Source organism: Calliphora vicina, chromosome 4 (assembly GCF_958450345.1).
Source record: "Calliphora vicina chromosome 4, idCalVici1.1, whole genome shotgun sequence".
Classification (NCBI taxonomy): domain Eukaryota; kingdom Metazoa; phylum Arthropoda; class Insecta; order Diptera; family Calliphoridae; genus Calliphora; species Calliphora vicina.
The window spans coordinates 88009662-88023346 of NC_088783.1; the positions used below are offsets into that span (position 1 = coordinate 88009662).

General features: G+C 31.8%; 1 protein-coding gene across 1 annotated transcript in view; it reads right to left on the reverse strand.

The window, feature by feature from the left end:
• Positions 1 to 211: 211 nt before the first annotated feature.
• The window catches only part of LOC135958767 (bifunctional 3'-5' exonuclease/ATP-dependent helicase WRN-like), a 43410-nt gene continuing 29936 nt past the window's right edge, over positions 212 to 13685 (reverse strand). Inside the window, exons 2-3 of the mRNA XM_065509664.1 lie at positions 1781 to 2562; positions 212 to 1725 (exon numbers count right to left, since the gene is read on the reverse strand). Coding sequence (XP_065365736.1) covers positions 1050 to 1725; positions 1781 to 2562 — 1458 coding nt within the window. The 3' untranslated portion in view covers positions 212 to 1049. The remainder of the gene's footprint in view (positions 1726 to 1780; positions 2563 to 13685) is intronic.

The following is a 13685-nucleotide window of genomic DNA, read 5'->3' on the forward strand; positions in this document are numbered from 1 at the left end:
TATCTACTTTTTGTCTTTTGAATGTAACAGTTATTTTTATTCTTTTAACATTGTAAACCAATTTGTTCTTTAGTCGTAATAAACTATTCAAACGTGAAACATCGTCTTTTAATTCTCCTGGATAAGAAATCAATACTTTAACAATATAGCCGCTATAAATTGTCGAATTTCGGAAGTCCCTTTATGTAATAAAATTAGTTTACTACGGAAGTAATTTTTTTAAATTAAATTTTTTATTTCAATTTAGAACGAATATTTTAACTGTTACAAAAACGAAAGGTAATAACATATAAAACTGTATTAACGGATTTCACTTTTCATAGTAAACTATCCTTGCAAATGTAACAAGTCTAGCAGTAATGATACAGTTAGATGGGATTTATACTAAATATAAGAGGAATTCTGTATTATGTGCAAATGGTCTTGCAGCATATCAAATACATAGTGTATAGATTTTGTTTAAATTTGGTTAGAGCATATTTATATTGGTGATTAATCGCAGCGATTTTATTTCTATTTTTTTTTCTTAGCTTCGTAAGTGTTAATAATAACAATTTGACCTACAATCGCAATCCATGTGACATCGAGCAACCTTTTCTATCCCGTTTGGATCTCTCCTCATCCAGCTAACAAACAACAGAATTGCTCCGATGTAAATAGGCAAGAGCACTGTGTTGCTATGAAATTTTTGCAATTATGCCAAACCATTTCCCCTTAATACTGGACTCCGCTGTTGGGAATAGGCCTTGTAAATATGCAAGACAAACATGATGAGTTTTTCGCAATAAAATTAAAAAATATGTTATAAAATTGAATTCTGAGACACAGAAAAAAAAATTAATTAAACAGAGGCATTAATTTTTCTACATGATTGAAAAATACATTGATGATTTGTAGCGAAAAATGTTGATATTTGCTCGGAAATTTACTACGAAGAGTGATTTCTGCTATTACATTAATCGTAAAGAACAACAAAAAAAACGGCAAATTTTAAAATAAGAGTTTTATATACTATGAATAATGGAATTAATTTAGTAAAACAAACAAACTTATCGTTTTGTCTGCATCCACGCTGGTAGAACTCGATGTTTCTGAATGGGTTTGGATGTATTTGATGTTTCTTGCTTAATAGTATTATGTGCTTTTGTATTCAATATTTCGTTATTGTTATTATCATCTTCATCGGAGCTATCCTCATACTGATAGACGGGCTTACGTTTTAATATTAATGATGTGGCACTTATAGCGGAGGGTTTTGCAATCGCAGCTATAGATTCACAATTCGATTTTTCAGGTTGACTTTCATTTTCTATCTTCTGCAAATCTGCCAACAGCAAATCTAATTCGGAATTAGTACCCTCAATATCTTTAGTGCCTGATGATTGTAATTGTTTTTCTATCTCATCGCCTATCTGGGATAAATCTGCATCAATGGATTCATTTTCCCACAGATCGTCGTTTGATAGTCCATCTGACGACACTACCGTTTCTTCAGCTTTAGATATTTTCTGTTCACTTTCGTGACTGGAGTTAGTTGTTTTGTGAATACATTTGAGAAATTCATTACCAAAACGGAGGTATTTGGCTTCATAGAAACCATCAAGCTTACAAGCTCTCAGCTCTTCAAGGTTTTTAGGTTTGGATTCAATTATTTGATTCAATGCTATATTTGAAGCAATCATATACGGCATGACATCTAAATCGTGAGCCAGCTCACCACGTAACCTGTTTGAAATTTTGTTATTACATTTGGAATTAAATAGTTTTTGGTAATACTTACTTTATCAAAGCCTTCATCAATTTGTCGTTATTTTCCGATTTTAATGGGATATTTTTGATTGAGTTAATTTGTTGAGCCATAGGAGTGATTTTAACTTTTTTCGGTTGCAAAAATTTTAATATATCAGAGTAGGGTTTTATTTTGATTGGTTCTCGCTTATGAGGTACTGTGTCTAACCAATAATTGCCAGTGTCAGTTATATCTAACAACGTAAAGGAACCAAAGGCACCTTGCTTGGTTATGGTATGAGTGAAACCCAGATCCTGTAAATTTTCTGCTAGGATTTTGTACCAAGCCTCAGTTTTCTTCGAACCTTTACCAAACATACAGTGCGTATAATACTGCTTTGGCAAATCTTGTCTTTTTGATCCTCGTAATATCATAATAATTTTTCCTAAACCAAAGCGCCCCTTCAAATCTCTAAGAATAGTTAGGAATATAAAAGCATCATCAGTAATATTTAGGTTGCCTTCATTGTCTAACCCCTCATAAATGTCTCGGTAATCAACTTTATTGGATATTAGAAAACAATTGTCACAACAATCTTTTCGTGTCTGTAATGTTTTGGCTGCGTCGTCATCAAAATATTCCAGAATATATTTTCGACGACACGACGTAATACGTGTATATGTAGACATTTTCATGGCCAAACTTTCCAAATGCAACGAATGTTTTGAATTTGTGTTAGATTCGTGGCGTATCCGTTGATGTGTTGCCCAGTCTGTATAGTTATAAAAAAGTACACATTTTGAATGCAATCCATCGCGTCCTGCACGTCCCACCTAAACAAATTAAATAATTCATTATATAGCGGTTAACGTTTTAATTATTAATTATTTTTTTTTTTAATTTTTGTTGAAAAAATAAAAAAAAAAAAACTTTCGCAATTGTCTAAAAACAAATCTGCACTTTAATAACATTTTATTTATTTATTTATTTGTCTATAATATTCTTTACAAATGAATTTATAAAATATGTATATTGTTACGTTTTTACCTTTTTAAAAACGATGGTTTATTTGCTTTAAACAAACCTGATACTTTTGATGTCAAATAAAAGTCGTTTAGTAGTTTAAAATTCTAACAACTCTTTATTTATTTAAAATGTACAACAACAACAGTTTAAATAGTCACTATGTGTTTTTATACACGTTAATAAATTCGCAGATACACACACACTTAAATTACACTTTATAATGTATAAGAATTCACTGGTAATACAGCACACTTTAAGGCACACAGTTGATGTTTTTCTCACAGCGTATATCATGAACTCACGAACGACTGCAACCTCTGCGACTATTTATACACACGCCATCTTTCGTGAACCATCTACAATGATCTTAACGAACAACTAGAAAATTCGAATTCTAGAGCTTTCGATGTTAATGTTCGCAGTTTAAACTTTCAAAGCTTTTATTCAATGTTGTATGTTCTATAGCTGCATATGTTAATAATTCCCACAGATATGTTAACAGTAGTTGAGGAACATTATGTAACTTTAAACAAGCCGTTAAAACCGTTATTCATATTTGAATTCAAGTAGAATTTCGTAACAATATACAAAAAAATAGGCGCTGGTAACCAGACAATAAGCACTTGTATCATGATTAACTACAAAATAAGATAAAAATTGAGTACATATCAGAGCTGTAAATAAATCATTAATTTTTTAATTAATTCTCGAATCATTAATGCACTGAATTAGCAACTTTTGAATTAATTCTTTTCACCCAAAAAAAAATAATTACAGTAGTTTTCCGATTTAACGACCATTTATTTCTACGAACATCGCATTTAACGAACAGGCAAATTTTTCCTATTGAGTACCTTAAATAGCGAACAAAAATAATTTTTTGTACTCAGTTTAACGAAAAAATATTATTTGAATGAAGTTAAAATGACATTTAACAAATATAACAAAAAACCTAATGTGTAGTAAAAAAATATACCGTTGTTGTTAAGCGATGTTTTTAGTTTTATTTTGATGTTTTTTTGATCGAAATGGTTTACGTATTACAGATTTGTGTAATAAGTATGGAATGAAAAAGTCCTTTATTTGTACCATTTTAAAATCTAAAGAGAATCTTATTCAAATTGCGGAAACAACTAATTTTGGATCTAAAAATAGGTCTTTAAGGTCTATAAAGCAGGGCGTATTTCCAATAATGGAGAACAGGCTCTTTTTCATGGTTTCAAAGGCCGCGGCGATGTCATATTCCTGCAACTGGGGCAATTTTACAATATAAAGCCAAGGAAGTTTATAAAAAAAATTATGGATGCGTTTTTAATGCCAGCCACGTGTGGTTTGTGGACAACCCAAGGAGTGGAGACATTTAAAATACAGCAGAAATTGTAGAAAATAACTTGCCGAAAGAATTTTTTTGTATGTTTTTGTTTATGTTCTTTATGTGTACTAATGTGATATGAATTATTATTTTTTATTATTTTTATAAAATAACAATTATGTAATTTGTGATATGAATTGTTTCCTTTTTTGTATTATTTTTATAAAAAAATAATTAATTTTTATAAGATACATTTAAAAAAAATATTTTATGTACTTTTAAATTATTCTCATACCAAAAACCCACATTTAAGTTAGTACTGCATATAACGAACTTTTCGATTTTACGAACAGGCCTGACAACATATAGTGGTTCGTTAAATCGGCAAACTACTGTAATTGAAATTTGAGTCAATTTAAATTTGAATCTCCACAAAACATTTGTAAAAGATAAGCAGTATTCACAATGCACAGTGGGGCAGAATCAAATTTTTTTGGAATTAAATCTGTCATTTCAAAAACGGCTCATCCGATCGGGATAAAATTAGACATGGGCGTAGCAAGTTTAAGGTATTAAAATGGGCCCTACAAATGATCCAGGGGTGTCGAAGGTACCCTACTTTTAGCCCCCATAGCACCGCCGCTGGATCATTTGTAGGGCCTATTTTAATAAATTAAATTCGAATACACCTTGGCCCATGTCAAATTTTATCCCGATCGGATGAGCCGTTTAGAAATGCCAGATTTATTTCCAAAAAAATTTGATTCTGCCCCACTGTGCAATGTAGAGTAATTGGCCTAGTAAAGAAGCAGAAAAGCTACTTATTGACAAACATTTCAATTTCTAATGTATGTATTTTGTTTTAATTTTTTGATGTATGGATTTGGCACAAAAATACATTTCGTGTACTATCAAAATTTTACATGTAAGACATACGACTCATTTAAATAATGTAACCAAAATGGTGAACATTCTAGTGACGTCAGAGTCACATGTAGAGATGCTAATCGGGACGGATTTTTGAAAATCCCGGGGGTCGGGATTTGTTAAAGAATCCCGAAATCCCGACCCGGGGTATTTTCATTTTGTTATCTCGTTTTAAGTGTTATGTTTTTTATATTGTTTTATTTATTTATTTGACAGACTCTTTTGTGCTGTCTACAAAAGTAAAAGGTCGCGAGTAAACCTTGTTCTCTTATAATTTTATGTTACTAAAATATTCCCTTAAAAAAGAAAATTAGCAAGTAGCGTTTTTTCATACTACACCGTATAATAGAATAAGTCAAAGTTCTATGTTATATATTCATACATGTTACCATTTAGTTAAGTAAACACATGTTATCGAAAAAGAAAAAGTCTCAATAAAATGTACTTACTTACTCAAAATTGTTCATATTAATATGGCAATACGTTAAATTTTAAAAAGAAAAAGTGACATTAAAGTATATAAAACTAGCTGACCCGGTGAGCTTCGCCACCCCTATTAGAAGAAATAAATAGTACTATTAAGTCTCCCTATGTGAATCTAATTGTAATTGTATTCTGGGTCCATTATTATAGAAAATGCAAAAGAAACTTACCACTAAAGTCACCTTTTGTGAATTCAAATTTATTCAGAATCATGTGTGCCTAATTTTAAATTTTTAGGTTTATTATTATAAAATATTCAAAAAGTACCATTGTAATAAAGAAATATTACCATTGATTATCACTTTTGAATTCGCATTCACTAAACCATAACCCGTCAAGTTTGAATTTTAATTTTATATATTATTTCCTATATTATCACTTAATTTTGTTTCTATATTTAATAAATTATCACAAAACCAAAACCGATCGGTTTTCAATTTTTTAAAACCGAAACCGCGCTTTTGAAATTCTTCCGTTTTTTGGAAACTCTGTCCATTATTATAGAAAATTCAAAAAAGTACCCATGAGAATAAAGAAAAAGTACCATGAAGTATGCCCTTGAAATTTAACTCACTTGGGACCATACACTCTTAATTTCATATTTCAATGACCATTATTACAGAAAATTCAAAAAGTACCATTAGAATATAGAAAAAGTACCAAAAAGCCCCCACATGTGGTTTCCCATATAAGCTTAATTTCATGTTTTTAGGTTCATTGGTGGAGAAATTACAAAAAGTACCATTCGAATAAAGAAAAAGTACCAAAAAGTCTACCCCTAGAATTCTCAATCACTTAGGACCATATATGCTTAATTTCATGTTTCTAAGTTCATTGTTATAGAAATTTCAAAAAAGTACCATGGAGTATCCCCTTGAATTTTCACTCACTTAGACCATATATGCTTAATTTCATGTTTCTAAGTCCATTGTTATAGAAAATTCAAAAAAGTACCACACTTGTGGTTTGCCACTCACTCGGTTCCATATAATCTTTATTTCATGTTTCTAGGTTCATTGGTGAAGAAATTACAAAAAGTACCATTTGAATTAAGAAAAAGTACCAAAAAGTCTCCCCCTAGAATTCTCACTGACTTAGGACCATACAGGTAAGCCTCCATTTACGCGGTACTTTATTTACGCGAATTCGATATTACGCGAACTCAAATTAGCAACCATTTTTTCAAATACGCGACTTTTATATAACGAAAAAAACACAAGCGAATAACAGCTTTCTTTTTTGAAAACTTCGTTAATTTTTATAAATTTTTTGTTATGTTTATGTATTAGAATATTTGGTTTTTTTAATTGACATTTTTTCCTTAATTTTCGATAAGAAATATTTTTTTTTAGTTGAGCTTTTTAATTTACTTTTGTTTTAAGTATGTTTTTAAAAGTACAAATAAAATAAGTTTACTTAAAGTATATATCGTCGCCTTAAATGCAAACGGACGTAACTACATTTTTATTGTTTTTGCAGGATACGTTATAAAATCAATAATAAAAGAGTATTCTTGGCAATTGTTCAATCAATCAAAAACTCGATTTTGAATTTTTGTGTTGTTGTTGTAGCAGCAGTGTTTGCTGAGTTGACAGCCCTTGACCGAGTGACCTCGGGTCATTCGTGGGAATGCGATTTTTAGGTCCCAATTTCTTTTTTGTTATGTGACTGATGTATTGTTTTACGCGAAATAAAAAAATACTGGTCCCACAAAAGCATTTCGTTCTAAATTAGAACCTCGTTTTACGCGAATTTGATTTACACGCTCCTTTTTTGGGCCCAACAAACCGCGTAAATGGAGGCCTACCTGTATATGTTTAATTTGATGTTTCTAAGTCCATTGTTATAGAAATTCAAAAAGTACCATTAGAAAAATAAAAATGTGCCTATAGTTCAGTTCTCACATTTTGGTACCTAAATATTATCCCCTATTCCTAACACTAACTTTACTCAGATACATATCAGCTAACTTTAATGTCGATAAGTGAAATAATTTAAATATTAAAAAAGTACCATTAGGAGAAAAGTACCAATTTCCCTTTTCCTCCTTAAACACCCCTCAAGTTTGAAATTTAAAAATATTTCATTTTTCAAAAATTGTTTATACACAGACATGTCTCAAATCTAAAATCTGTGTTAATGTGCCCAAAAAAATATGTTCAAAAAATAAGTATCAAAATCTTTACCCGGATTTGGCCCAATATACACCTTGGCACTCGAGTTCCAATTAACACCCTGTTAGTTAATATTAAGGTCAATAGTGACAGTATGGATTCCTCCACCCGTAAGACCGGTGGAAACCATACTGGCATTATTGAAAAAACAGAACGCTGATCTCCCTATAGACCAATGGAAGGCTGTAGCCTCGATGGTGTGTAAGGAGAACAACGGGAGGGATTTGCGATCGCCTGCGAGATTCTGGATAAGGTGAAAGGGGTTGTCAATTTTGGATTTGGCACTGTCAGGTTTCGGTACTCGAAACATGACACTACCAAAGAGGCTGTTAGTGGTGCAGATAACTCTGCATCATTGTGAAGCGGCCTCGACAGAATTGACAAACTTTCTCACCAAATCCCAAACCGATGTAGAGAGAACTTTAACTAATAATTTCTCATTCTTTTAGGTGCGGTGACATCACTGTCGTCAACAGAGAAACCAGGGGTGAGCGGACGCTGACATTGGCTTCGGTGTATATGCCGTATGAGGTAGCAGATCCACCAGGCAACGAGGTGCTGGAGCTAACGGCGTATGCAAAAAGGAGAGGTGCGATCCTGGTGATGGGATGTGATGCAAATGCTCATCACAGCCAGTGGGGCAGTGCTGATATTAATAAAAGAGGTGAGTGCGTCTATGATTTCATAACTGTCAATAATCTAGTTATATGTAACAAAGGCAATATGCCCACGTTTAGGAACAAGGATAGGCAGGCGGTTATAGATATTACATTGACGAACCATAATGATAATTTCGTTAGAGATTGGAGGGTATCCACGGACTGTTCCTTTTCGGATCATAGTAGGATTACCTTCACCTTGGATTTTAACACGTCTGCAAGGGTACCATTTAGGGTTCCTAGGCGGACAAATTGGGGAACCTTTTACGATAAGGTTAGTATTGGGTTGGAACAGTCTACTTCATGTGAACTGATACCATCCAATTTGGAATATACGGTGAACAATCTCACTCGTTTACTAAATGAGAGATATGAATCATCATGCCCAATAAAATTTCCCGGGAGGCGTAAACATCCAAAATGGTGGACTAAGGAACTTCGAGTTCAGAGGTCGACGGTTAGGAGATCTTTTAATAGGGCGAAGCTCACTGGATTACAAGGAGACTGGAACAACTACAAGGTGTGCTTCAATAAATACAAGGGAGATCTGAAAAGAGCGAAGCGGAGTTCATGGAGGAATTATTGTGAATCCGTTGATAGCGTCAATGAGCTGTCAAGGTTTCGGAGAATTTTATTCAAAGACACAAAGGTCATAGGGTACATTCAAAGAGCTGACAACTCATGGACGGAATCCAGCTCGGAAACACTCTCCCTGCTTATGGAAACGCACTATCCTGGTTGTGAAGGTATAGGCACTAGGGCTGACGATCATGGGGTTAATATGCCTGAGGGTACTAGTCATGACTCTAGACAAATTGAGGAAATAGTCACTAGGGAAAAACTAGCCTGGGCGGTGAAAACTTTCGACCCGTACGAATCACCGGGTCCGGATGGAGTATTTCTGGCGATACTATGTAACAGCACTATTCCTTTTGGCGGATATCTTCAAGAGTTGTCTCAGAAGGAAGTATCTGCCGTGCTGGTGGAGGCAGGTCAAGGTTGTCTTCATACCTAAGGCTGGTAAGGCTAGCCACTCGAAACCGAAGGATTTTATACCTATTAGCCTATCGTCTTTTCTTCTGAAGACATTAGAACGACTGATAGATCTACATCTAAGGAGCAATATAGATACTCACCTCATTAGCAACGCTCAACATGCCTACCTCAAGGGTAAGTCTGTTGAGAGTAAGGTTGCCAGATTCAGATTTGCAAAAAGCTGGACATGGGGGTCCAAAAAGCTGGACAAATAAAGAAAAACTGGACATTAAAAAAATTACAGAGAAAATGTTAATTTTGGTTTTGTGTAAATAATTTTTATTAAAATATAATTTTATCCATTGTAATCACACAGCCTCAAAAGTGAGTAAACACCCCCGAATTTTTTGATGTTTTTAGGATCATGAAAATCATTATAGTCCGACTTAAATCTTTTTTTTTCACAACCGAATAAATTTTAATCTTTAATGAGTTGAATTCATTAAAGATTAAAATTTGAATCGATGAATAAATTTTAGGATTTTCATTATCATAAAAAAAATCAAATATTTATATGGTTTATAGGTCTTGTTGAGTACATTACAAATCGTGTCAAAAAATTTCCGAACACTCCCAAATTCAGAAGTTATTCTAAAAAACCGTTTTAAGTGATGTTCGTCAACTTATCGACAAGTAACTCAGTCAGTTTTTGTCCGATTTTAATTTTTTTAACGGGTTTAAATTGATTATGCTTTAAAATGTCATGCATTTTTTGATATATTTGTAATTTTGTAAAAAAAATAAAAAAAAATATTTTGTAAAACTAGATTCATCAACTTTTTTTATTTTTAGTAGCTTTTCATTGCTTATTTTACTATGAAAATAGTAAAATTTAGTTCCTAACAAAATACATTTTATGTATACATTTGATGAAAGCTTAATTCTTTGCTTTTCTATAACTGTTTAAAATTTGTTGGTCTAAAAATGTTTTATTAAAGTTTTAATTGTAATTTTAATTGTAGTTTTTATATATAGCTAGTAGCTTTTATTAACCATATAAGGCCCCTAAGGGCTCGGTAATGTAAATAAAGAATTAATAAAAACAAAAAAAAAAGTACTACAGCTTTTCAAAATAACTCAAAATTTTTAAGGTGTTTCAAAATCTTTGAAAACGGGAGTTTACAATCCCCACTTGTTCGCTTTTCAAGTTCTTACAAAAAGTATTTTTTAGCAGTGTGTTAATTTTAAAAATTTAGAATCACAATTAAATATTTTCATTTATTCCATTCCTTAAAATTTATTTAACTAAACTTAAATTTGTTCGGTTCAGCCCGTGATAAACATATGTATATTATTAAATACTAAAAACTCTGCCACTTTATTTCGTTTTTGAGCTTACGCATTTTGGCCAATTCCAAACCTAGAGGTTTGTCAACAATTTTGAAAATCTTTACAAACTTCCTCTAAATTTGTTCGTATTAATATTTCAGCTCTAATCAGGTGGAATGACATTCGGTTTCTTTCTTTAGTATAAAGATTCTTTAAAATAGTAAAAACTCTTTCACCAAAAGCATTGCTTACTGGAAATACGAAACATACAACTTTTCTTAAATTCTCTAATTCATTCCTTTCACCTTTGGTAAAACCAAATTTGACAAATAGTTTAAATAGTTTATCGTTATATATTTCTGCAGATATTTGAAGGTTTTGCGGAAGCTTTTGTAAATCTTCCCAAGAAAATATGTTTTTTTTTTAAATTTAAAAATGCAATTTTTTAAAAAAACGTTTTCTACATAGCTGACAGCAATTTTTAAAAAATCTTCTACTTCAGTCTTAAAAATTCATTAGGCGAATTTTTTTAAAATGCTGTTAACTTTGGTGCCAACAAATTTTTCATTTATTCTACTTTTGAGGTTATTTATAAGTACGGTCATTATATCGAGCAACTCTAAAACTGAACAAGAGTCATTCTGAAGAGCTATAATAGTTGTATGAAATTCCTGCATTATGTTTTGCATAAAATATAATTCTGATAATCCTTAACTTTTACATTCTTCTTCATTGACATCATTATCAGAAATTCCATATGACACGTATTCCCATAAATCTTTTTGCACAGTCTGAAGCATAGGTAATATACTTTAGCCGCGTTTCTTGATATAGAAGGCGCCTTTAATAACATTAGGACAGAGGCAATTAGGGACTCGTTAGTAGAACTAAGGGTTAACGACTTCCTAGTGAGTTATCTTAATGCTGGAAATCAACTCAACCCTAGGGGACGATGTGATTAGAAGACGGGTTACCAGAAAAAATCGTTTAAAATTTAAGCATTTAAATTAAATTCTTTTTTTAAAAGATCTCCTTAAAATCTAAAAAAAGAACGCTCATGTGTATATTTTTATTTATTGTTTTGTTGAATTATTATGTTTTGTTTGTATTTTATGTTTTTGTTCTTTTTAGTAACAAAATGCTTATATAAGTATACAAAATTCGTGTTTTTCTTTTCAATTTAAAATTAAAATAGAAATTATTCGGTTAATCGAATAATTTAATATTAACCGATTATTAACCGATTAAATCTAAACCCGATTAATTATTTGCTCGATTAACCGATTTATTTCTATTTTAATTTTAAATTGAAAAGAAAAACACGAATTTTGTATACTTATATAAGCATTTTGTTACTAAAAAGAACAAAAACATAAAACATAGATATAATCTCAGGATTCTAGTAGGAGTGATAACCGGCCATTGCTCAATTGGAGCCTTTAAGGGTAAATGGGATAATGGTACACATGACTTCTGTAGAGTGTGTGGGGATGCAGAGGAGCTAGACACAGTAGAGCATATTATGTCCAACTACCCTAGGTTACAGGGTCACAGACTTAGATGGCTAGGAAATAGATTTCTGGACGAACTTGGTAGTGTTGCTGGCTGCAAACTAAGCAACATACCAGGTTTCATTAAGGGAATAGGGTGGCTATTTACAGCGTTCTACAGCGATTCCAAATCCGTGAAAAAATCTATCTTTCTTTCTTTCTCTTTTTAACTGGCGGTACTTTGGTCTCTTCTATTACTCTACGGCTATCCTCTTTGTCTACCTATTTGAAGGGAATCACAATGGACCTCAAGGTCTCCGAGTGGACGTGCACATAGTGCACACCCCTTCCTAACCTAACCTAATATTTGTGTGAATCCAGGAACCAATGTTAAACAAATTCTCAAAATTGGCTTAATAATTTCAAATAAATTTTTTTATTCCCTTTTTTATCCCTATTGCGGTGGTAAAATTTTATTCAAATAAAAATCTGCATCCTACCAAGGGAGTTCATAATAAAATATTCGTATGTCTATGTCAAATTATAGAAAAACATATTTTATGAAAAAGTATCAAAATAAACACAATTTTTATCCCTTAAGTGTTCGAATTTCCACTTTTAGCTAACCTCCGTAAAATGGTAATAAATTTATTGACACTGAGTTTAAATACTTTTAGAATTACAGTTCTCCAATATTCAAAATTAATTCTTTAATTTGTAGTACGACCACTAATGCAATCCCGACCATTTTCAGCCAATCTATGTAAAATGGTAAGAGAGCTATGCGGACAAAGTTTGAAAAACCTTGCAATTATTATTTTGTATGGGAGGTGACTCACCTCCTTTTCCGACCCCTGCCATTTTGGTTCCCCAGATATTCGAAATCAATACTAACTCTGTATGGGAGGTGCTACGCCCTCGAATCTTAGAGTTCACAAAATATTTAAAAATAACTATTTACTTAGTATGGGAGGTGACTCGGCTGTTCCGATCCATCACATTTTTGGTTAAACTTGATGCAGTGATAAGAAATTGATTCGTATAAACGTTGATACTATAAAGTTTGAAGACCATCAAAATTATAGTTCTGCAGATATTATAAAATACATAACTATTTACTTACAATTGCATATATTGTACATAAAATAAAAAAAAACAACAAACTAAATACAAAAAAACATCTCCAAAATATTTTTTCAAGTGACTTAAAATTATTAAACTCTTTCCCTTCTTATTTCTTTCTTTAACAACTCTCACTTAAAACAGAGCGAAATCAATACTGTTTATTTGTTTCTCTTATTTATTTACAACAAAAAATGGGACAAACACGCATTGCTTTGTTTCCTTTTTAGCTTAAGGTTCACATCTACACGTTTTTGCATATGTGTTAGTAACATCTTTAAACGCTTATAATTCCTAAAAAACTGAACCAATTTCAATAAAATATTCTGCACATCTGTGAATAAATCCCTTTAAAATGGTATATTTTGCTAAAATTGAATGTATAATGTGACCGTAAAAGGGGTCTAAAAAATCGACTTGCCTAATAATATTATGAAGATAGTATATTAAAAATTATAT